Source organism: Phalacrocorax aristotelis, chromosome 21 (assembly GCF_949628215.1).
Source record: "Phalacrocorax aristotelis chromosome 21, bGulAri2.1, whole genome shotgun sequence".
Lineage (NCBI taxonomy): Eukaryota > Metazoa > Chordata > Aves > Suliformes > Phalacrocoracidae > Phalacrocorax > Phalacrocorax aristotelis.
In genome coordinates, this window is record NC_134296.1 from 1,571,087 (window position 1) to 1,595,841 (window position 24,755).

The following is a 24,755-nucleotide window of genomic DNA, read 5'->3' on the forward strand; positions in this document are numbered from 1 at the left end:
TCCTGCCCAGGCCAGTGAGCGAACGGAGCCCGTGGATGGGGCAGCGTCACCACGGGTGCTGCCTGTGGCACCTCTGGTGGCATGGTTGGTGTGTGGTGGGGACAATGGGACATCCTTGTGCGCTGGGCGCATGGCCGTGCTGTGTGGAGAGCCTGCCGGGGTGCGTGCCGGCGGTGTCCCCCCGGTCCCTGTAGTGCTGCAGCTTACACGGTGCCATTGTAAATCCTGAAGCGCTGGTTGCCACGTTACATTAGGAGGAGCCACATCCAACGTCCCTGGCGCCTGCTGTCACTGCGGTTCAATGGCAAGCTGTGGCTGAATGGCTTGAAATCAGGGATCAAAGCCACAGTGGCACAGCTGTTAGCTGCTGGGGATGCACATGAGCGGGTCAGGGGCGCAGGGGCTGGAACTGTGGCCCTGAGCCCGGCAGCGCTGCCAGGGCTGTGCCAGGAGTGACACCCCCCCGTGTGCGTGTGTGCGCACGTGTGCACACACGTGCGTGTGGGTGTCTCTGGGGTGTGTGTGCGTTTGCAGGTGTGTATGCACGCATGTGTGGATGTGCGGGTGTGTCTATGGACGTGTGCGCATGAGTGGTTGTGGTGCAGGTACATGTGTGTCCACACGTTCAGGTTGGGGGGTGCGTGCCTGCATGTGTGTGCGCGCCCATACTGTGGATGTGCACACCCGGAGAAGCCCCAGAGCAGCTGAGGCTCAGGGGTTTCCAGCCCTGGGCTGTGCCTGTGGGGGGGCTCGTCCCACCAGCTGCTCCAGCCCCCAGCAGAAGCAGCTGCCTCTCCCTGGGCACAAGGCAGGAGTGGGGCTTGGCTTGCACCTCTCCCTGACACCTCCTCGGCTCCTGCTGGCTGCGCACTGAGGGGTGCTGCTGCAGCGCCCGTGTCCCTCGGCCAGAGCACCCCTGGGGCCTGGGGGATGCAGGGGCAGGTGTGGGGACGTTCTCCCAGGATGGCTGCTTCTGTGTGGCCTCATGGAGCAGGGTCACAGTGCTTTGGGGTCTCCTGACTGTAGCTGGCCTCTGGTCCAGTCACCTGCGGTCACCTCTGGTCCTGTGGCCCTACTTGGTCCCCCCCACCTCATTCTTCCTGGACTAGACATCCCCCATCCCAGCTGCAGCACCATTGGGGGTGGCATTTCGTGGTGGCGCAGCTCCAGCCCGGTGCCAGCGGGTGGAACAAGAACGGGTGGGCACAGCCACGGGCAGAGGGGTGCAGGAGCTGTTCATCCCTTTAAAGCCACCACCTTGTCTCTCCGCAGACCCTGAGTCGCAGAGGAAGAGGACAGTGCAGAATGTGCTGGACCTTCGGCAGAACCTGGAGGAGACTATGTCCAGCCTGAGGGGCTCTCAGGTGTCTCACAGGTGAGGCTCTGACGCCGGACCCCCACCACCCTTTCCCCACAACCAGTGTCCTTCCTGGGGCAGTGGGGGAGGCCGGGGCGGCTGCGAAGGGGCTCCGCTCCAGGTGAGGGCCAAGGGAGGGAGCCGGCTCTGCCCTATGGCCTGGGGACCCTGCACATGGGGGCTTGGGGAGATGCTCCCAAATCTGAGGGGTGCTGTGTGCAGGGATGCAGTGGAGCCCCGTGCCTGGCAGTGCTCTGGGCCTCACACTGCTTCGTGTGCTCTGGGGCGGTGGGGATGGGTGGGGGTGGCACTGAGGGGAGCCAGTGCCCCCAGACCCGAGGGGGTTTGTTTCTGGTGGTTGGGTGTCGCCGTATGGACAAGCAGAGGTGAGGGTAGCCCCTGCGTGGGCCCAGGTTTGGACCACAGGCTACATCCCCATCCGTGACTCAGTTTCTCTACTCTATGTAGAGAATCCTCAGACAGAGCTGACCAAACCCCCAGTAGCCCAGGGGCAGAGGTGAGGTACCCTGCCCAGACCGGGGCTGACACCACCCCAGGGTTGCAGCTGGGGCTGGGGGGACAGCAGGGCTGGGGACAGGGTGACCGCTGGGTGGTGAACCAGAGCAGGGTGCCCACCTGTGCTCAGAGGTCTCTGTCGCATATCTGGGACTACCTGTGTGCCCCCCTCCCCCGGGTCTCTCACTTGAGACCACTGCAGGGTTACTGCTCTGCTCTGGATGTGCTCAGGGTCTGCACAGCAGCTCCAGCCTCCTGCCTGGCTCCCCATCGGGGCTGAAGGGCCTGGACACTGCCAGCAGTGGGCTGGGGGCAGTGGGTGGGGAGGGGGCATCTCCCCAGGGCACCCTTCTGGCCCCCACCCTGCTGGTGCAGCCACATTATGAAGCCTGGCATTTGCAGAGAGGCCGTGTCGGGTGTCAGTGAGTCGGGAAAGCCAAGGATGCGGTGAACATCCTTCTCCTGGTGTTTGTTGCCACCTCGCGGTCTCCCTTAGTCCTCATTTTTGTGTTGGAAGGGGCAAAAAGCAGCAGCTTCCTCCCCCCCTTCACTCATCATTACAGACCTTCCCTTTGTTGCCCCTCGATGATCTTCGTCCAGGATGAGGCAGCCCCCTTGATTTAGCTCTTCTTAACCCAGAAGCTCATCTACACCTTGCTCGTCCTTGCTGCACTTCCCAGATCTTTTCTGAGTGGAGGCAGCAGAGCTCTGGGGCAGTGGGATTTGCCCAGGGCCGCAGCAATATCTCCCGAGCTGGCCATTTCCTGGAATTATCCATTACAGCTCTGCCATCCCTTTGCTCAGCGTGGGAGCTGGTTCACAGCCTGGCGCTGCTCATGCCAAGTCAGGGCTGCTTTGTGTTCGCTTGGCGTTCACTTTGCGTTTGCTCTGCATTCGCTTTGCATTCATCACTGCCAAATTTCACCCGCCACCTTCGCTCCCCAGCGCTCAGCTCCTTTGCAAATCCTCCGTCAGCCCCGGTCTTAGGGAACTAGGGCGAGGATATTAAAGGTGATTAAATTAGCGTTGCTGGTGGGTTTTGACTCTTCACTATCACTCCTTTTCTTGATGAGTTACGTGTATATCGCGTGGGTGGAGGCCTCAGACAGATCCCTGCCCAGGGGTGCCTACCCCTGCCTTCTGTCCCGTAAATGGTTCTTAAATACGTGAGGATCTTCCCTCTTATTCCGTGGTAGCTGAGTGTATTTGGAAGCTTAATCTGCCATTGGTGAGGGCACTCATCCACCACCTTCTGGTGGCCTGCAGCGGCCCCAGCAGCATGCTCCCTGCATCCCTCCAGGAGCTCCATCGCGGTTGTGAGCCAGATTTTCCTTTACCAAAGCTGTGTCAGCTTCCCCAGTATGTTGTAATTACACACGTACCCACTAATTCTGCTCTCAGGAACGCTTCCTACAAATGTGTCCGATATGGATGTTAGCTGCGGTCCTCTGGATGTGGCCTGCATCACCAGTGTCCCTGTAGCCACTTCAGGCTCTCTCTTTATTCCTTCCACAAACTGTTCCTCAAATTTTTCATATTCTCCTTGCTGTGTTCTTCTATCCAGTGGCTGGGGGCTCAGCCTTTGCTGTTGCCTCAGTAGGATGCAACTTTGATCCTGAAAGATGTCATCGTACTTCTGGCAGCCTTTGCACCTGGCTGCAGGGCCGCACGAGCTTCCTCAGGGGCTTGCGTTAGTCCTGCTTGGAGACGTGGTTTGCATCTGCTCCAAGCCACCAGCAGAACATCCGTAAATAGCCTTTGTGCTGCCGACAAAACTAAACCCTTTTAGCTGCCCCTTTTAGTTCCGCTTTAAGAAACTTCCTAGTTTTTTATGTAGTTCCCTGTTTTAGATTCAGTACTGCAGCTGGGGTTTGGCTTTTGGTGCTCCTGCAGGAACGTTTAATCCGAGCTAAGGAATAGCTCACTGATAGTAATGTTTGGAGCCAAGTTGAGGGCTGTGGGTTCCCAAGTAGCTGCTCCAAGAAGTAATCATTTTTGGTGTCTAAATTTAGTCTCAGAATCACTCCCCGACATGCCGTTTGCCCAAAATACACCCTGAGGGGTGTGGGGAGAAGCTGAACTCCCCGTTCCTGATGCACTTGTGGGCTCTGGGCTGGCTGCAGAGCAGCACGCTTGCCGGCAGCCCCATGGAGCTGGGAGCCCTGGCTCGGAGCATCCCCTCCTGCCCAGCCATGAAGGTTCACTCTGCAGGGGATTGGTGTGGGATGCTGATGCAGGTGCCCGGTCCCTGGTTTGCCCCTCAGCATCCTTCTGTTCACAGCCTCTGCTCCCTGGTATGGCCTGCTGCCACATCCCCTAGGATCAGTGTGCCACCACCCCGATTCTTCCTGTCCTGGGTCTGGGGTGATATTGGGGTGCAGATGTTGAAATGCTGGTGGGGGGTGGGAAATGGCTGAGGGAGAGCAGCCTGAGCATGGGGGAGCACGTCTGGGCTTTCCGCTAAAGGCTTCCTATTAGTGGGGTCCAGCACAACTCGGGTCAGGCTGGGGTGTCTCCAGAGAGGTTGGGCCCCTCTCCCACAGCGTGTTTGCAGCCAGCCCTGGTGGCACCCCCAGCCCCTGCACTGAGGTGGGTGGATGGGGCTATGTGGGGTGCATCACCTCTGTGGGGTGGTTGGGGCTGTAGGGCGGCACAGAGCTCCCCATCGCACCCCACATCCCACTCCACAATCCCTGGGGAGAAACGGGCTCCACCAGCCACCAGTGGGTGCAGGTGGTGTGGATGTCGCAGTGGGTCCTGGAGCGTGGGGCGCTGTGCTGGCATCAGGCAGGGCAGGAGGGGACTGTCCCCTGCGAGCTGAGATGGAGGGGGTCAGGACAGACAGTCTCTGTGTGTACACACTCCTGGCAGCCTCTGGCCTTGCCTGGCTGCCTCAAAATGAGCAGTTTTGTCTTCTGAGCACTTGCAGCTCCAGTTCGGGGGAGGTGAGGCAGGGCACAGACCTCCTCTGCCTGCCATGCCCTATCCTAACTCCCCCTGCACCCTGTCCTTGCAGCTCCCTGGAGATGACCTGCTACGACAGCGATGAAGCCAACCCCCGGAGTGTCTCCAGCCTGTCCAACCGCTCCTCCCCACTGTCCTGGCGCTACGGGCAGTCGAGCCCGCGCCTGCAGGCGGGGGATGCGCCGTCGGTCGGGGGGACCTGCCGCTCTGAGGGCACCCCCAGCTGGTACATGCACGGCGAGCGGGCGCACTACTCGCACACCATGCCCATGCGCAGCCCCAGCAAGCTGAGCCACATCTCCCGCCTGGAGCTGGTCGAGGCACTGGACACCGATGACGTGGAGCTGAAGTCGGGCTACATGAGCGATAGTGATCTGATGGGAAAGACGCTGACAGAGGATGATGACATCACCACGGGGTAAGTGTCTGCGCCGGGGCTCTTCTGGAGGTTTCACCACCTCCTGTTCAGCCAGTGGTGGAGGGATACCAGGCACAGCAGGGGTGGATGGAGCCACACATAGGTCACGGCCAATCTGGCTGGGTGGATCATGCCCCCGCATCCCAGGAGATGCTTTCCCACTGGTGAGGCAGTGTAGTCCTTGCAGTGCTGGTGGAGCTGGGCCAGCTGGGGCTTCTCGGGACCGGTGAGCCCTGAGCTGGGGTGTGCTGCTCTCCTGGCATGCCAGAAGTGTCCAGTTTGATATGGACACCAGGAGTGCTGGTGGCCTGTGGTGGGACAGGCTGGGTCAGGTCTCAGCACCCCAGTGAGAAACAGGCACTGAGGTGTCATTGCCGATGGGTGGCACCATGGTGGAGTAGGGTGTGCTGCAGAGTGGGGTCCCCTCCGCCTAGGACCCCTGTCAGCCTCCATCCCTGCACCCATGGGGCAGGGGCAGCTTCTGCCAGGTGGGCACAATCCATCACGCCCAGGGCTTGCGTTTTCTTTCCAGATGTGTCCAGCTCCCGCTCTGCTGTTGAGGTACCCCTGGCTCTGGCAAGGGTCCAGGCTTTCAGCATGTTGGTGGTTTCCTGTTTCAGCACAAGAGAAAATAAATAACTCCAGCATTTGAGTTGTCCCAGAGCAGGAGGTATTTGGCCTCTTGACAGTGCTGCTCCAGCCCTCCTGGGGTGGCTGTAGTCACATTCGCTCGTTGCAGGATAGAGCACAGCCCATGGCTTCACACCCATCCGGGGGCCAGCGGTCCCCAGACGTGGGCCTGGAGGTGCATGTTACAGCTGGAGAGGACATGCACCGAGGGGTGCCTGTGCTGGCCTCTGCCCCTGCGATGCTCCAGCTCGGGGGTGAGAGTGTCCACAGCACTGTGAGCATCAGACCCGTCCTCCCCATGGGCTTGTGATGTGACCTTGGGGGGCTGCCCTGTGCTCGTGAACAGAGGTGCCTTGTGCTGGCTTGGCTGGCCCCCGCCCCGGGGAACGTAACCCATCACTTGGCAGCCAGAGGTGGCACATCACCGCCTTCTGGCACCGACCACTGGACCGCAGGGTGTGATGGACAGTGGGGTGGCTTTGGGCCGCCTGGGATGGCTGGGGCCACAGTGGGTCTGGCGGTGGGGGTGAAGGGCTCCACTGCTCCCTGTCTCTCTCCTTGTCTCATCTCGGAGCTGCTCGTGCAGGCGGATAACCTTGGGGTGCCCTTGGCTGTGGAGGCAGTGCCAGGAGGGGTGAGCCGGAGCATCACTTTGTCTCCATCAGCCACTGATCAGGCAGAGTGCAGGCAGGGTCTGCTTCTCCTCCCAGGAAGGGCCAAACTTTGGGAATGGAGCCCTGTGCAGCCGAGCCTCCCGCGAGGCCCTGGCAGCACCACAGTCCCCCAGTGTGGGTGAGGCTTTCAGCGCCACAGTGCTCTGGGCTGGGACCATCACGGCCAGGTGCCACAGTCCATGTTCCGGCACCAGGTCCCCTGGACGTGCCCTGAGGGAAATCCCCGGTGTCCTGCCGGTGGGTGCAGAGGCAGGCTGGGTGCTCTGTGCTGGATGCCCCTCCCCAGGGATGGGTGCAGGAGGGCAGCTGGGGCAGCACAGGACCCTCTTATCTGCAGGGACAAGTCCTGGGGATCAGCCATGTCACTATGGCACACGGGGCCATGCAGTGACCTAGTCACAGCTCCATCTTCCGTGGCCCCACAGCAGGACTCGGATGGGGGTCCCCCGGAGTGGGCAGCATGGCAGGGCCTCAGTCCCCAGGGGATGTTCCTGGCTGGGTGCTGGGGAATGCCAGGATGCCCTGAGCAGGAGCCTGGGCGTTGGGTGCAGAGCTAGGGCAGGGGAGCAGGGGCATCCCCTCCTCCCCAGAGAAGACTGGGGTGAAGAGCTGCCTTGCGGGCCAGGACGACTCATCCAGTGTAGCCCCTCATGCAGCCTCCTCATCTGGCTCTGACCTAGAAAGCAAATACTGCCCCAGGCCCCATCTCCCTGTGCCACTAATGCACCGGGCAGAAGCCGAGTGCTGCAGATGGGGCCATCAGCCCCCGAGCCCGGGCCAGCACCTCCCTGCACCGCGCCGGCGCACACCCAGGCTTGTAGGGCAGTAGGTCAGAGCCAGCTGAGCAGACGCAGCGGCACATTCCCCTCAGAGACATGTGGGGCCGTGGGATGGGACCCAGCATCCTCATGGTTTGCTGGGGAAGAAGCCTGGAAGGAGAGAGGGCCGAGGTAGGTGAGGCACGGCCGGGGCATGGGGACTGTCTGTGGGGGTATCAGGGTGAATTCGGCAGGGCAGTGGTTGGAGTGAGCCCAGCCAAGAAGGCAGTGGGTGTCCCGGCGCCCATCTCAGAGAGGGGAGGCGATGGTCAGGTCTGGTGGTGAGAGCAGGGATCGGCTGGGGACACCCCAGTGCCTGCAAGCGTTTCTGTATCAGCCAAACGTGCCGGCATCCTGGCTCCTTGCCCAGCCGTGCCTGCCTGTCTGCGTCTGTCGGGCCAGCACTCGCAGCTTCCCTCCATGAGTAACCTGCTGCTGGTTTTGGGGGTTGGAAAGCTCTGGCTTTGCCGTCCCTGTTTGGCAGCAAGGCCCTTCTTTTGTTCCATGTCACCGTATCCTCCTCGTGCTCTGCAGCAGGGCTGCCCTTGTCTGGCGGGGACCCAGCAGAGCCTGGGCTGGGAGCAGCCCTGCCAGGATGCGCCCACACCGCTGCCAGCACCTGAAGGGCCTGGCGCAGGCAGCGAGCTCTGCTTAACACAGCAGCATTCGCTGGGACGGTGCTGCTCTCCTGCCCTGTCCTGCCTGTCCCTGGGGCTTGAGCAGAGCACAGGCAGGGACAGCACCAACCCCTGGGCTGCCTCCCTGGCACTGAAAGATCTTTACTCCCTTCCTTGGCCTCTGTTGACTCAGGTTTCTACCCAGCATCGCTCAGCGTGCTGCTCGCTGTTCCCTGCCCCTGGATGGGTGCGGTGCTGCCGGTATTGCTTTCCCACCCTGGCCAGGCTGGGGATGTTGCCCGGACCCTGGAGGTCACCCCATCGAAGTCACCCCACCAGGAGGTCCACCAATGCACAGCCACTCATTGCCGAGGGACCTCCGTGGCCGTATGGCCACAGCACAGCGCTGGGGCTGCGATGCAGCAGCGTGGGCGCCTTCGTGTGCAGACCTGTGCGTGAATCAGGCAGCAGCAGCAGAGGAGGCGGAGAGCACCTGAGCGGGGATCTTCAAGCCAGGTTTTGCCTGGTTTCGTCCTGGCTGAGTCCTGCATGTCCAAGCGGTGCCACCTCCTCCACGTGGAGCTGCCGTTTCCCTGGCAGTGTAGTGCAGCTGCACGTTTGTGTGCCTCCCCACATGCTGTGTGTGCTCAGGGACCAGATGTGAGCAGCTCTGGCGGGTCCTGGGTGCTGTCGCAGGAGCGGGTGAGCGTGCATCACCCCTGGGTGTTCCATGGGGCCATCTGGGATGCGGTGAGGAGTGAGTGGGGTGCTGCGAGGCTTTGCTGCGGTTGGGAGCTGGTGGGGTGTGCTGGCTCCCACCCCCCAGCCCTGCCTGCCTGGGGCCATGGGGCTTCCCCCTCCCAGCAGGACAGGATCCCAGCCTGAGGGCATGACAGGAGTGTCCCTGCTTTGCCCCGCTCTGCCATGTCTCCTGGGCTTAGAGAGCCCTGCCTGATGTCATTCTCTCTGCCACCCTCCTATTGTGAGACCCTTCATCATCCAGCCTCTTCCCCAGCTGCTCCCCCACAAACAGTGATGCGGCTGCAAGGGTGCTAGGGTGCTCTGGGTGTCCCTGGAGGGGTCCATCAGGCCACTGCGCCCAGTGCCAAGCGCTCAGCAGGGTCTGAGCACCTCCCTGTCATGTGCCTCATGCCGTGGGGCAGCGCAGGGCACCAGGTGGGGGTTGAAGGGACCTCATGTGTGGCTTTGGCTGTGCCTCAGTTTCCCTTGGTCCACCCTGCTGGCTGCAAGCGGGTTGGGGCAGGGGGTACCTGGGCCGTGGCAGGGCAGAGCCACTCTTGGTGGGGTTTGTGGGGTGCAGAGGAGGAGGAGCGCCACTCCCTGGCTCTGGTACACAAGGTGACCTATGAGGACTTGAAACCTCAGCTCAGCTGTGCACCTTGAGATGGTGCTTGTGGGATGGGTAGCTCCCCAGGTGAGGTCCCCAGGGACAAACGGGGGCAAGCTGGCTCCATCCTTGGAGCTGCTCAAATACCCCACGGTGGCAGAATCTCACGGGGATGCCCAGGCTGGACACACCCTGCCCCTCTGGCAAAGTAAAAGTGCTGTCGGGCCCGATCCTGCCATCCCCAGGCACAGGGCTGGGAGAGCAGAGAGGGAGTGAGGGGGGCTGGCTGTTGAGTCAGCACCTTCCTGCTGCGGTGGCTGCGGGAATGCTGATGATCCATGTGCGCTGCAGGGCCTTGGGCGTGCAGGGATCACTCTGGGGCTGATCCCTGAGGCTGTGTGTGTCCCCTGGGGCTTTCAATGCTCAGGGGAGGTCCTCATGTGACCCCGGACTGCTGTGATTTGGGGGTGTCCTTTTGGGCCTCAGTTTTTCTTGGGAGGTAGAATTGCATCCCACCACAGTGGTGGCAGCATCTGCCCCACAGTGAGCCAGGTACTGCCCTGACTCTCTTCATGGGCATGAGATGGAGCCATGGCAGCAGCCTTTGGCATCAGGACCGTGGGGCATGGCATGGCTCGGGGATCAGCACATGTCCCCAGCTCAGAGTGCAGCCCCCAGGCACCATCCCATGCCACTGCGATGGTGCTGCTGGCAGCTGGCTGCTGCAGAGCCTGTGGTCTCCTCCAGCGGGGCTGGGGGCTCTCAGCAGCATTCCCCCGGAAGGGATGCTCTAGAGCTGGCACCCGCCGCTCTGCGTCTGGCCTGGCTCTGGCTTCCTCGCAGCTACTTGAGCTCAGCGCAGCCCGGAGGCGGGAGCAGATGTTTGGCTCAGCTCCCCGAGGGCGGCAGGGGAGCGGCCGCCCTTCTCTCCTGCTCTGAGCAGGATTGGCGCTGGCTCTCTGCTCCCTCCCTCAAACGCTCCTCACTTGGCTTAGGCCAGTCCAGCCTGACCCCTCGCCACCGTCCCAGCGAGCCTGTGAAGTCATTTCTCGGTGGGGACATCCCGCGGGGCATGGCCGTGGCCCTGCACGTGGCCCGGCGTGTGTGTGGGGCCCCAGCCCAGCCGCCTGGGGGGACAGCGGGGGAGCGGTTGGGGAAGTGGTGTTGGATAAATATTTGCTGCACTGTGCCGCGTGCCGGGGCTCGGTGGGGTTCCTCCCTCCAGCTGGGGATGGGGGACGGTCCCAAAAAGGGGCCCCAAAACCCCGCTGGACACGGCCACCATCGAAGTGCCCTTCCTCTGTGCTGTGTTCCAGCGCTCCTTACTTTGGGGTTTGGCTCGAGGTGCCCAGCAGTGACCCCCGGGGCACTGCTGTGGCAGCGGCCGCACGGGGCCTATTTTGGGAAGGGGATCACAGGGTTGCAGGGCTCGGGGGGTGCAGGGCACCTGGGGTCAGTGCACACCCAGGATTTGGGAAGCTGCTGGCCTCCATGGCTTGTTGGTGGGGCTGGGCACGGACACAGAGCAGAACCGAGCCCAGGGCTGGACCTCGCACACCCACGCATCCCTGGGGAGAGCTGCTTGGGGGAGATCTGCCCCCCAAATTCGGCTGCATGCCTGCTTGCCGCCTGGGGAGCTCAAGACCTGGCTTTGCCCCTTGCCACGTGCTACCCTGTTGCCTGCAAAGCTGCCCAGCTGCTGCAGATGGAGGTGTCTGAAGCTACCGGCTCATCCAGACAACGGGAAAAATAGGAATTTCGCAAGTGGCTGAGTCACACCGCTCCCCCACCCCGGTGCTGCCCTGGGACTCTCCGACCGCTGCGCGCGGCGGCTGCAGCCCACCATGCCGCCACAGTGGCCCCAAGCGAGGCTTCGTGTGTCACCCTTCCCAAAACAGCCGGAGATCCCCGCACGGGGACACGCTTCCTCTGGGGTTTCCGCCACTCAGGAGGGGTTGGAGGGGGGACCCCGCGTTGTTCCCCCCCTGCAGTGGTGCTGGTTGAGCGCAGCAGGCCCGCTGGCACGGCGGCCAGGCGTGTGTGTGCTTGGGGTCCGCAGCTGATCTCATTGCTGCAGGCAAGCAAGCGCTGGCTGACACCCCCACGGCATCGGTCTTGCTGCCTCGGGGAAATCGGACCCTGCTATTACTGCAGTCGGCAGCGCAGAGCTGGAGCGGTGGCGCAGCCTGGCCACAGGTCCCACCTCACAGGGACCACACACACTCTGGGTGCCCGTGGGGGGAGTCCTCTGCACCCCCCAGGGACCTGGGCGGTTGGGGGACCAGAGGCAGTGCTGCCCAGAGGACAGGAGACTAGACCAGCTGCTGGGATGTGATGCTGATCCTCTTTTCCTGCTGGGTGAGCTCAGGCGAGTCAGACCCCCTTCCCTGCCTCAGTTTTCTGATTTGCAAGGTCTCTGCAGCCCCCTGTTCTTCTGAGTGTGGCGTCAGTGAAGGGTGCCAGATCCAGTACCCAAAATGCAAGCAGGAAGCACCTCGGGTCAGGGTAGCCCGGCTGGTGGTGGGAGCTGGTGCTATCTGGGGCAGCACCTGGGGTTTAGGGGGAGTCTGGGGAGAACTTAGAGAAATCTGGGGGGTCCTAAGTGAGTCTGCAGGGTTCTCAAGGAGTATTGGGAGTCTAGGAGCTGTTAAAGGGGCATGGGGGGTGTGCAGGGGGCTGTAGGGATCCTAAGGGAATCTGAGAGGGTGTTGTGGGTGTCGTGATGCCCTGAGGCGGTTCCTGCGATGGATGTGAGGGGGGAGCAGAGCCACCCCTGCCCATGCCCGCAGGAAGTCCCCAACCCCCCAGTCTGATTTATGAAGCTAATTGGTTTTTCTGCCCCATTAAGTGGACAAGAAAGGGAGGGAGGGAAGAGCCCCACTGTGCCTATGCTTTCCTTTCCGGTCCTGCCAGAGCAGGATGAGGCTGTGATGGGGCATGATGGAGAGCCCCCTTGGTGTCAGTGGCCCACGGGTGTGGGGTGTAGAGCCCCCAGTGCAAGCCCTGTATTTCCTCCCCTGCAGCAACCACAGCAGAACAGGAGGAAGGGGCCAGGGCGGACCAGAAGAGCTCACTTTAATCTGAGGTGGGCTTGGGGCAGGCGGTGTGGATTTGGCATCACCAGCCCTGCAGGGACCTGAGTGCCGGGAGCCCCAGCTGGTGCCAGCGGGTTGGTCTGGCGTGCGGGCAGGTGTCTGAGGTGGGTGAAGCAGGGAGACTTCGAACCCTCCGGCTCCAAAAGCAGCTGCTACTGCAAAATGGGCTGGGGGTGCTCCTCTGTGAAGGGGGACAGTGCCAGTGGGGCATTCCGCGTGTGCAAGTGTGCCACCACGGCGGGGCTGCTGTGGCCAACAGCGATTCTCCACCATCGCCTTGCACCAGACTCAGCTCCGGTGGAGTCAAAGCTGCCTTTCCTGGTAGCTGTCATACCGGGCTGTGCTGGGCTGGCCCCCCCCGTCACCCTCAGCACCCCGAGTCCAGATTTGGGCCCAATGAAAGCCAGAGCTGCTCTGAGTGCTGCCCAAGCCAGCCATGGTGGGGCCAGGGCAGCCAGCCAGGAGGAGGGGTGGGAGGAGGCAGTGTCCGGCATCGGGCCAGGCAGGAGGGATTGCGGGACGTGATGCTGGACGGACTGTGCTGCCGCACCCATTGGTGCACACCGGCGTGGGACCATCACCCCACAGCGGGGCTGGCTGCTTGCGGGGGGTACCACATGGCGCCGAGGCGGTGTCACCGCTGGCCTCCTGGCCGTGAGCTCCAGCCAAGGGCCGAGACGTGCTGCAGGGACGGTGGGTGCAGGCAGGGTCTGATGGGTGGGGACGGGGATGGTTGGGCACCGAGTCGTGTGTCCCTAGCCCTCCCTGCCGTGCCACACCGCAGCACCTTGCCTTGCCGGGGCAAGCGCCATGCAGTTGAGCGATGGGGCTGTGCAGTGAGGAGGGAGCCAAGAGGCGTTGCCGTTGCTTCGAGGAGGAAGGCGTGAGGAAGGAATTACTTATTTCCCAGCCCGCAGGGACCGGGTCTGTTTTGCCAAGGCTGCAGTTAACCCTCACTGGCTGCCTCAGCCAGGCTGGCGAAGATGTCACTGGTGTCACCATGCCGCAAGGACCCTGCCCCGGGCACAGCTCCTGCTCTGATGCGAGAGAGGAAGAAAAAAGGACAGAAATAGGCTTTTTGGTCAATGAAGGCAGAGTGGTGCAGGCACGTGTGCCCTTGCAGGAGCTGGGGTAGCTGGGAGCAGCCACCCCAGCCCCCCACGCGCAGGGCAGGGGCAGAGCCCCTCGCAGGACCCACAGTGGAAGGTGGTGCCTTTGGGGTGGGGGACAGGGGACATTTGGGGGCGCTGGGGCCAGGAGCAGTGCACCGGAACCATGGTGAGGGATGTTCGGGGAGGCACTGGGGCCAGATTATGGGCTGGACTGGGGGGCACTGGTGCTGCCTGTAGGGACGTGAGTGTGTGCTTGGGGGCTCTGGGAGGGGGGGCCCGGACTGAGACTGGGGGTATGCTCGGGTGAGGCTGGGGGGCACCAGGGACAGGGGTGGGGGGGACACGGGCTGGACTGGGGGGCACTGGAGCTGGCTGTGGGGACACGGCGGGGGTTGTGGGGTGGCGGGAGCTCGGAGCACGGGGGCCGGGACCCCGGGCCCATCCCGGCGGGAGTCGGGGCGGGGCTCGGGCGCGGCGGCAGGGACGAGGGGCGGCCGGACCGGGTAGGGGCCGCTGTCGCTTTAAGGCGGGGGCAGCGCGGGGCGGTCCCGCCGCCGCCGCCCCTCCCGCCCGCCCGGCGGGGCCGCGGGCAGCACCATGCTGCGGGCGGGGAGGCCGCGCCGCGCCCCGCGCCTGGCCAGCAGGTACCGCACCGGCACCGGGCGGGGCGGGCGCGCTGCGGGCGGGCGGGCGGCCGGAGCCCGGCCCCGGCAGACAAAGCCCCGCGCCCCGGGGCCGCACCGCGGGCGGTGCTTTGTCTCGGCCGCGCTGCGGGGGGGAAGGGGGGACCCGGGCAGCGCAGCCCCGCCCGGCCCCGCGGCATCGGGGCGGCTCCGCGGGGCCCAGCAGCGGGACGAGCCCTCCCCCGGCCCCCGCAGCGCACCTGCAGCGCGGCCGGGCCGAGCCCCCGCGGGGCTCCCGGGGCTCCGGAACCCCCGGCCGGCGGCGCTGACCCCGCAGCCGGGCAGCGGGCTGCCCTCCGGAGCGGGGTGCGGCTGGGCGGGGAATGGGGGGAGCATCCCCACGCGGCGCCGGGTCAGGTCCGGTCCATCCCCTGCCCCCTCCGGGCTGCAGCCGCCCCCTCGGTCGGGGCGAGGCGTGCCTCACCGGGACCGTGTCGGGCCCTTTCTGTCCGCGGGGGGTTCCCGCACGCCGGGCCGGGGCCGGGGAGCGCGGCACGACGGTCGCGTGCCGCAGCCTCTGCCTCGCAGCTGTCCTTGAGCATCCCTTCCCTGGGAGCTGCGGGATGCGCCGGGCCACCGGCAAGACCCGCTCCCCTCCGCCCTCGGGGCGGTTTGGTGCGGTGCTGGCTGAAGGGAGGTGGGGAATTGCTCTGTGTAAGATGGAGGGGCTGGAGCACAAAGCAGGAATTGAGTTTTGCCCCCGGCATGACGCTGCAGCATGGCTGCCCCTGTTCGGGGTCTGCGGGGGGCGTTTGGGTGGTCTCGGCCGGAAGGGACCGGGGTGCCAGGGCTCGGCCGAGCTCTGAGAGTTTGCGTTTGCCATGGGGCCATTGGTGCTGCGTTGCAGCCTGAGCCGAGGCTTTTCTTGCTGTGCCGGTGACAGCATGTGCACGCCAGTTCTGGGGGACCCCTGAGTGTGCCAGTTGTGTGCTCCATAAGAAAGCCAGAGACACTCCACAGCAGGCAGTGGCTCCCAGGTCTCACCCCGCAGCTTGAGTGCTCTTGGGATGTCAGCTGTGATCTTCTGTGTTGCCCTTCCTCGGCGTGGGGTTGCTAAGGAGGATCTGGGGTCCCTTTCTGCCCTGGTTCAGCCCCTGACCCTGTGCCTGTTCCAGCAGGGGCTTTTCAGACGCCTGGGCCCAGGGCAGCAGGGGCTTCCCACGTGAGGCTGGGAGGCCATTTGGGATTTGCCCTGCCTGGCCACAAAAGCCAGGCTGAGACACCCAGCCGTGTGCCTGCAGCATGCAGCTCACCGTAGCCCTGCCTTGCTGCCAGCGCTGCCTGCTGCAGGAGTGATGCCAGCCTGGGAGAGGAGCTTTGCTTTGTGCTCAGGGGTAGGGATTTCTGTCCTGGTGAGCAATCACCCACAGCACAGGGGCTGGTGGGAGATGCTTGGAGCTGCGCAGCCCAGGAGCATGTCCTGGGCACATGGTCGTAATTAAATCCCTTCCTGGGCAGCAGTCCCTGTGGGGTTCTGTCCCAGAAGCTGCCGTAGGGCCACAGGGGGCTGTGTCTGTCCTGACTCTGGCCAGTCCCCAATGTCTGGGATAAGCAGGGTGCGTGGCGCTGGCTGGGGGGTGCTGGAGCTGCCCACGTTGCTCTGTCCTGTGGTTTGGGCACCCTGGAGGGGGTGGTGGTGCCTGTTGCTTGTGCCCTGGCACCCAGGTTGGTAGAGATGCGTAGCAGGCACTCTCTCCTCTGCCTGGCCATGCTAGCCTGTCCCCAGCTTAGCCAGGGTCATAATGTCACTCAGGTGATGCTAAGTGGTTTCACCAGCTGCTGGGGCTCTGGTGCTTGCTGGGCTCCTCCTGCACCTCTGTGGCCCCAGTGCCAGGGGACAGACATCTCTGGCCTGGACCGGGGCTGGCCACAGCCCCTCAGCTCTGCTCCCCTCTCCTACACTACTGCTTGTCGCCCCCAGCCTCTTGCAGCCCCCTCAGAGGCTGTGGGGCCTCGTTGACCTACTCAGCTGCTGAACTGAAAGGGGCCGTGCTCATCCTGCTGGAAAGTGCTCCATACCCATCTGTGCTGGACAGCCGCGGGCACAGCCCCGTGCCGCAGAGCTGGCCGGGCCCGTGGGGTGCGCAGGCAGCCGCCACCCCGGTGTGGCGCTGACTGATGGCCCTGGATATGGGTTTGTGCACGGTCCGCTGAGCCCCTGGCGCAGAGCAGCCACCCCGGCAGAGCAGCAGTGCCCATACCTGCTGCCTCTGCCTGCTGCGGATGCTGGGTGCTGGAGAGGGGGGAGCAGGGGGCAGCGGGGCAGTGGGTGGGGGCTGCCTGAGGAAGGGTGGATGCTGTGGGGTGGCTGGTTTGTTTGCTTCAGCTTGTCCCTGCCCTTTCCGGCAATCCTCCCGACCCCCTCAGCGGGGCAGGTCGCAGGGGGCTCAGTGCCAACTGCAGTGCTGCCAGCCCTGCCTGCAGGTACCCTCCATCCCCCAAAAACTCCCATGGGGGGCTTAATGAGGAGACGTGGGGTTACTGGGGCTCGTGTGTTGGCAGGGTGCTGAGCCTGTACCAGGCTGGGCTGGAGCCAGCTGCAGCCGCCAAGTGGCAGCTCTCTGCCATGGCCCCGCAGCGGGTGCTACCGGGCGCTGAGGTTTGCGCCCCAGCAGCCGCTGGAGCAGGGAAATCCCATGGGTGGCAGGACCCACCGGGCAGAGCTGGGGGTTCTGACACTGGCTCTGCTGTTGCAGCTGGGATGAGAGCAGCTCCATCAGCAGCGGCCTCAGCGATGCCTCTGACAACCTCAGCTCGGAGGAGTTCAATGCCAGCTCCTCACTCAACTCCCTGCCCTCCACCCCCACGGCCTCACGCAGGAACTCGGCCATAGCGGTAGGTGCCCGTGGTGCCCTGACCCTTCCTGGCACTGGTCCTGGCTCAGTGCCACAGCCTCTGCAGGAGGGAGGGGATGGAGCATGCCAGCATGGGAAAACAGAGGCATAGCACAGGTTGTTGGGTCCATCCCTCTCCCAGCTGGCTGGTGCTCCCTGGGGATGGGTTTGAGGTGGGTGCCGGGAGCACCCCTGACTCTGCTCTGCCTGCAGCTGCGCACGGACTCAGAGAAGCGCTCACTGGCAGAGAGTGGGCTGAGCTGGTACGGTGAGGGTGAGGACAAGGCGCCCAAGAAGCTGGACTACGACAGCAGCAGCCTCAAGATGGAGCACGGCTCCTCCAAGTGGCGGCGGGAGCCCTCGGAGGGTGGTGAGGAGGGGCCCAAGGGTGGCGAGCTGAAGAAGCCTGTCAGCCTGGGCACTCCTGGCGCACTCAAGAAGGGCAAGACCCCTCCAGTGGCTGTGACCTCCCCCATCACCCACACAGCCCAGAGCACCCTCAAAGTGGCAGGTGAGACCTGATTTGGGCAGGGTCCAGCTTCTGTGATGGGGAGAGGGTTGGGTGGCATCTTCATGGGCCTTCCCTGAGCACGCTGGCCATGGGATGCCCTGTGACTGCACTCGGACCTGACAGCCGGACGTGGGCTGGAGGGGGTGGCAGAGCTGTGCGTCCCTGCAAGGAGGTTGTGGGTCTGGCCCCATGCTAAGGCCTGCTTGCCCAGGGCCGTGCCTGCCCCATGGCATCATGTCCATGCATCAGGCTGGGGGCTGGCTGGGTGCACTGGGAGCCTGACCATGGCTCTGCCCCAACACCTAGGGCAGCGGCATGCCCCTTTGTCTCCATCTCGTCCCCATGCCTCTGATATCGGTTTCCAATCTAGTTTAGTTCGCACCCAAATGTCCCCAAAGCTTCCTGGGATGCTAACGCATCCTTCCTTGCCCACCAGGCAAGCCTGAGACCAAAGCCACCGACAAGAGCAAGCTGTCTGTGAAGAGCACAGGCCTGCAGCGCTCCTCCTCCGATGCCGGCCGTGACCGCATTGCCGATGCCAAGAAACCACCCTCAGGCCTCACACGCCCCTCAGCCTCCAGCTCCTTTGGCTATAAGAAACCAGCTCCCGCCACTGGCACGGCCACCGTCATGCAGGCTGGGGGCTCGGCCACGCTCGGCAAGATCCAGAAGAGCTCCGGCATCCCTGTCAAGCCAGTCAGTGGGAGGAAAACAAGCCTGGATGTCTCCAACGCAGCCGAGCCCGGCTTCCTGGCCCCGGGAGCTCGTTCCAACATCCAGTACCGCAGCCTGCCCCGGCCAGCCAAGTCCAGCTCCATGAGCGTGACTGGCGGCCGTGGTGCGAATCGGCCAGTCAGCAGCAGCATTGATCCCAGCCTGCTGAGCACCAAACAGGGCGGCATCTCAGTGTCGCGGCTCAAGGAGCCATCCAAGATCAGCGCCAGCCGTGGCACGCCAGCCCCTGTGAACCAGACAGACCGCGAGAAGGAGAAGGCCAAGGCCAAGGCGGTGGCGCTTGACTCTGAGTGTGGGACACTGAAGAGTGTCAGCTCACCTGAGAGTACCCCAAAATCCCAGGCCAACCTCCCGACGGCAGCCAAGGTGGCCGAGCTGCCCCCCACACCTCTCAGGTACAACCCTTCCACCTCTGAGGGCAGCAGGTGCCTGGCACAACTATGCCCAGCACCCAGCCATCCCCAACACCTAAGTCTCACCTGCTTCCTTACCCATTTTCCCCACTCCAGAGCGGCTGCCAAGACCTACGTGAAGCCTCCCTCGCTGGCCAACTTGGACAAGGTCAACTCCAACAGCCTGGACTTGCCCTCCTCCAGCGAGCTGCATCCCACACACACTGCCAAGCTGCAGGACCTGCACCCAACCAGCGGGCATCTCGCGCCCTGCTTCAGCCCTAGTCCTGCCCCCATCCTCAACATCAATTCCGCCAGCTTCTCCCAGGGCCTGGAGCTCATGGGTGGCTTCAGCGTCCCCAAGGAGGGCAGGATGTACCCCAAGCTCTCAGGCCTGCACCGCAGCATGGAGTCCCTACAGATGCCCATGAGCCTGCCCAGTGCCTTTTCGGGGGGCAGCACCACCACCCCCACCCCTGCTGCCGCCCCCCCTGCCAGCACAGAGGAGGAGGAAGAGGCAGGGGAGCTGGGCTGGAGTGGGAGCCCGCGGCTTGCACATCTGGACAGGTATGGCTGGAGGGAGGGCATGGGACTGCTGGTGCACCTCTGCAGGCTCAGATCCCTCCCTGCTGCCCTCCTGTGACCTTTTCTTGCTGCAGGGGCTCTTCCTGCTACATTTCTGGGGAAAAGACCCCTGTCCCCATGGCTCAACCCCCAATGGCACCTTCCCCTATCTGTGCAGTGATGTGACTGATCTTTCCTTCCCTTCCAGTGCCAACCGCGACAGGAACACACTGCCCAAGAAAGGGTTGAGGTAAAAGAGCCCAAATCACTTCTGGACAGTGCTGGGGAGGGAGGCTGGGCGTGTGGAGCTTTCTGTGGGGGGCTGACAGTACCCTCCATCTAGGGAGGCTGGGCCGCACTGCAGCAGGCGGGAGCCAGGATGGTGCCGGTCCACTTTACCATGCCTGCCTCTGCTCTGCTCCCCAGGTACCAGCTCCACTCCCAGGAGGAGGCCAAGGAGCGGCGCCATTCGCATGCTGTCAGCAGCGGGCTCCCCGAGTCGGAGGACCAGCAGGACCTGCCCTCGCCCCCCGCCCTCCCCATGGCGCTGGTTGGGAAGGGTCCGCTCACCAGCATCGGTCAGTGCCCTCCACTGCCAGTCCCCTTCTGCTTGCAGCAAGCCCTGTTTCTCCTGCTCCCCATCACCCCGTGTTCCCCGTGTCACTTGCTGATGCTGCTGTGGATGCTGCTTTTCTCCTCGACACCCCCAGCAGTCCCGACACCCAGCGCCTGGTGCTTTTAGCCCACTGAGGTGCTGGGTTGTGCCCAGAGGCCAGGGATATCCATCACCTCCGCTTCAGGGCATCTCATCCACCCTTCGGGCTCTGCCCGTGGCTCCCTGCTCCTCTGGGGGTGCCTGGCAGGGCAAGGGGTGAGCCCTGCCCTGCTCTTGCCAGGACCTATGTGTTCTTAGAGGGTCTGGGGGCTCCAGGCGGCAGATGGGTTGGGGCTGCTGGTGGGAGGCAGGGGGTGCTCCCCTTCTGCACCCAGAGGTGACAGCCTCTGGCATGGTGGTGCCCACTTTTCCCCAGGGTGATGGATTTTCATCTCAGCCCTGTGGTTATCTTGGTGCTCCTGCATAAATCTGCAGTTTAGTTTTCCCCCAGTCCCCTTGCTTTGGGACCCCTGCTTCCTCTCTGCATCCCAGATCTTGTGGATTGCTCCCAGCCCTGCTTCCCCATCCTGATCCCAGGTTCCTAGCGCAACTCTGACCCTGCCTCTCCCTGCCTTCTCCTTGCAGTGAGCCCCACTGCTGCCACAACCCCGCGGATCACCCGCTCCAACAGCATCCCCACCCACGACTCCACCTTCGAGCTGTACAGCACATCCCAGATGGGCAGCACCCTGTCCCTGGCTGACAAGCCCAAGGGCATGATCCGCTCGGGCTCCTTCCGAGACCCTGTGGACGATGGTGAGAGTGTGCTGCGCTCCTGCCCAGGCGAAGGGGCTCCTGCGGTGGGGGGGGTGGCAGGGCTCCCCACACACTTGTCCCTTCCTCCTGGTGCTGCTGTGGCACTGTCAGATGGGTTGGTGCATCCTGTCCTCAGCATCAGAGCAGGGGATGAAAGCGCCGAGGGGCCTGGTGTACCCCTCTGTGCTGGCATCTGCTCTGGGCCACAGCCCACCCTGACCTGTGCGGGTGCCCAGTGTCCTGGGATCGGCCTCAAGATGTGGCACCAGGGAAGGGGGGACCCAAGCAGCCAGGGAGGGTGGCAGAGCTCCTGGGCTCAGCCAGAGAGGAGGGTGCAGGCGGAGGGTGCTCCCTACGCCTTGCTGCACACCACTTGCCTGGGCAGGTCACCAGCCATGCTCTGAGCAGCTGCCATCCCACGCTCTGCCTCCCCGGCCCCCTGCAGAGCCGCATCCACTGGGAGCTCCGTCCTCTGTGCCCTGCCATGCCCTGCACCTGCAGCCCCTGGGGATGCTGCTGGCCAGGGGGACCCTGACATGCTGGGTTTTACTCTGTTGCAGTTCATGGATCGGTGCTGTCCCTGGCCTCGAGCGCGTCCTCCACCTACTCCTCCGTAAGAGCTGCCTCCGTGCTGCGCTGCTTTGTGCATGGCTGGGGGGGCCTGGGTGGGAACGGGGGGGCTCTGTGCATGCCTCTGCCTCGTGCTGAGCCTATCCGTGCCTTGCTGCCCTCCTGACTGCCTGCCTCTGTCTGTCTGTCTCTCTCTGCTCTTGCGCCACCAGGCTGAGGAGAAGATGCAGTCCGAGGTGAGCCCGCACCCTCTGCTCGTCGCCTGCCCCTGCCACCATGGCGAAGGTGAGCACCTGACCCCTCTCACTCCCTTCACTCTCCCCACAGCAAATCCGCAAGCTACGCCGTGAGCTGGAATCATCGCAGGAGAAGGTGGCCACCCTGACGTCCCAGCTGTCTGCCAACGTGAGTCCCCGTGGGAGCCGCTGCTTGCGGCAGGACACGCCGCTCTGAGTCCCCGCAGTGTGCGGGACTGGTGCTGGCCTGCGCCCACGAGAGCCTTGATTCCCCTCTCCATCCTCTTGCATCCCACACCTGGCAGCGGGTGCTCGCCTGGCCGTGGGTGCTTACCCAGGCGTGGGTGCTCACTCACCTGTTTCTCCACCTCTCCCAGGCAAACCTGGTGGCAGCTTTTGAGCAGAGCCTGGTGAGCATGACGTCCCGCCTGCGGCACTTGGCTGAGACCGCTGAGGAGAAGGTGGGTGCTCTCAGGGTACCAGGTGGGCACTGGGGGGCACTGGTGGTGTGGGAGGGTGCTCATGGGGCTGGGGGATGCTGGACTTGGGTGAACCTGCCATGGCACTGCCTGCCCCAGGAGTGCTCTTGGGGTGGGCCCTGCACCATTGGAACGCACTCTACGGTTCCTGGGTCTGCTCCCCCAGGATACGGAGCTGCTGGACCTGCGAGAGACCATTGACTTTCTGAAAAAGAAGAACTCGGAGGCCCAAGCTGTGATCCAGGGTGCCCTGAATGGTACCGATGTCACCCCCAAGGGTAAGGCATGGCTTGGCAGCCCCCCACCATGGGGGTTTTTAGCCCTTCCTGAGCACCTTGCCCAAGCCCAGCTGGGCTGCTCCTTCGTGGGGCTGACACAGGGCCCCAGGGCACCCCCTACTCCAGTGAGATGTTTGGGTGGGAGGCAAGGTGCCCCGGGCAGCAGCTTTTCCCCACCCGGGACCCCAGCCCTCTGAAGCCAGGGTTAGACGGCCAGAGGTGTTGTTGCAGGAGGTCATGGTGCTGGTGCCCCGGGGTGACGGGATGGTCACCTTTTCACCAGACCCTTTGCTGACAGCCCAGTTTTAGCTGCTGATCTTGGCTTTGTTCCCATGAGTGTTGTTTCTAGCCCTGAGACCCCAATGTGAGTGCAAGGTGCTGGCAGAGAGGTGGCCTGAGACAGGAGCAGAACGATGTGTGTTCCAGGCATCTCCCTGGGGTTTGGTGTCACTGTCCCGAACAGCAGCGCTTATGTGGTGTCTGAGCCCCACATCATCTTACAGGGTGGCTCCGAGAGCTCAGAGTTTGTTTGGGTGGGAGAAGGGGTGCAGGGAGGAGAGTGCAGATGGCTCTGGCGCTGGGGCAGACGCAGTCTGTTGATACCTCCTTTCCTGGTCTCTCCTGCTTCTCGCTGGCTCCAGAGCTGCGCATCAAGCGGCAGAACTCCTCTGACAGTATCTCCAGCCTCAACAGCATCACCAGCCATTCCAGCATCGGCAGCAGCAAGGACACCGATGCCAAGAAGAAGAAGAAGAAGAGCTGGGTGGGTTGGATGGCGTGCTGGGAGGAGGAGCAGGGCTTGGGAAGCCTCTGGCAGGGCCTGGCCGATGTCAACCCCACGAGCCAGCTGCTCTTGTTCTACCTTGGCATCGTGTTGGCCCCGTGTCCCCTGGGGACAGCACTGACAAGGAGCTTGTAGCCACCATGGATTTGTGTCTTGATGTGCTGGCCGGGACTTCTCCAGCCTCTCTGGGAATTTTCCAGCCCTGGTCCTGCACACCTGCTCCCTTGTGGTTTTCCCATGTGTCTCCCTTCTGCCCATGCGCAGAGCCGGACACCTCAGCCAGGCAGCCCCTTCCCTGTACCAAGCAGCTCAGACCTGGATGCGCGATTAAGTCTTGCTTTGTTTTGTTTCTCTCCCCCTATGCTGACCTCAACCCTTTTTTTCAGGTATACGAGGTAAGTCCTACGCCATCCCCTCCACCCCATGCTGTGCCCAGCCAGGGCCCTTGCTCCATTTTGTGGGACGGTGCTCATAACACTACCCATCCCATCCATCCCACTGGCACTAATCCCCAGCACGGGCCACGCTGGGGCCCCCAGCTGGGCTGCACGCACCATGGCTGCTTCTTTTGATGTTAAGGTGAAAATATGCACCCATGTGAAGGGGCTGAACTGTGCTGGGTGGCTGTGAGGCAGCAGGAAGGGCTCGGATGGGGACCTGTCCCATGGATGGGGACAGTCCCCTTCTTGGCCAGGGACAGCAGGCACTCTCCTGACTCCCTGTAGCCAGATCTTTTGGGATGGGGACCTCAGTGCAGCCCTGCCTGTGGCACTGGGGTACGGTGCTGCCAACCATTGCCAGGGCTGGCCTGACGTGGCCCGAAGGGGCTCTGTCCCTGTGGGGACCCACATGGGTCCCAGTGCTTCCCTGCTCTCCTGCCATCAGCAGAGCCTGACACCCACTTGGATTTTTTTTTTTATGCTGAAATGCAACACTTGCTTCTGGGGTCACACCAGGCCAGCCTGTGGGTGCCTGTGGGAGTTGGGCCAGATCTTGCCTGTCTGCATCCCTTCTCCCTCCCACCTCCCCTCAGAGCAGGCCCTGGCCCGCCAGGGGACATGGTGTGAGCCCGGGGTTCCTGTCCTGCTGCTCTCCTGCTGGCTGGTGGTGCGTAAGCGGAACCCAGGCCCAGTTTGACTGCTCTGCAGTGTCCATTCGCCCTCCCTGGCTCACCCACCCGCTGCTCTGTGTGTGCTATGTGCATGTTGCATGTCTGGCCGGGACCCCTGGTGACATCTTGCGGGGGGCTGGCTGGCCTTCTGCACTTCCAGGAGGGCCCCACAGGGCAGAGTGGGGTGTGGGGCTGAAATTGTCCCCTTGCACCAGGACCCCGGCTCTGCAGTGGCTGGAGGGGGGGGGATGTCCCCCTGAACTCCACTTGCTGGGATGGCTGTGGTGGGGTGAATGTGAGGGCTGAGTTGGCCCTTCCTAATGGACCAGGGTGCTGGTGCAGTGCCTGAACACCCCGATGTGGGTGCTGGTGGGGAGCAGGGCTGGGGGAAGCCTGCCCAGGACATGGGTCCCACTCTGTGGGGCTGATCGGTGCTGTCCAGGCTGGAAGCTGGAGTGTTGCACAAAGGGCTGTGCACCCCCATCCATCGGCTGTGCCAGCAGAGCTGGGTCAGGCCAGTGCCTCGCCCGGGGCAGTGGCAGGGCACAGTGTCGCCTCGGTGAACGATACGGTGTTACTGGTACCAGCTCGGACTGTCTGTGGGGCCTGGGCAGACAG

The 24,755-nt window shown here is 63.6% G+C and overlaps 1 protein-coding gene across 1 annotated transcript in view; it reads left to right on the top strand.

Annotated features, from left to right (window-relative positions):
• NAV1 (neuron navigator 1) overlaps positions 1 to 24,755 on the top strand; it is a 78,963-nt gene that overhangs the window by 45,677 nt on the left and 8,531 nt on the right. The window contains 15 exon segments of the mRNA XM_075115281.1: positions 1,273 to 1,375; positions 4,890 to 5,255; positions 16,929 to 17,067; positions 17,280 to 17,577; positions 18,014 to 18,707; positions 18,822 to 19,271; positions 19,477 to 19,518; positions 19,695 to 19,846; positions 20,509 to 20,679; positions 21,240 to 21,292; positions 21,462 to 21,485; positions 21,577 to 21,654; positions 21,863 to 21,946; positions 22,131 to 22,242; positions 22,884 to 23,005. Coding sequence (XP_074971382.1) covers positions 1,273 to 1,375; positions 4,890 to 5,255; positions 16,929 to 17,067; positions 17,280 to 17,577; positions 18,014 to 18,707; positions 18,822 to 19,271; positions 19,477 to 19,518; positions 19,695 to 19,846; positions 20,509 to 20,679; positions 21,240 to 21,292; positions 21,462 to 21,485; positions 21,577 to 21,654; positions 21,863 to 21,946; positions 22,131 to 22,242; positions 22,884 to 23,005 — 2,888 coding nt within the window.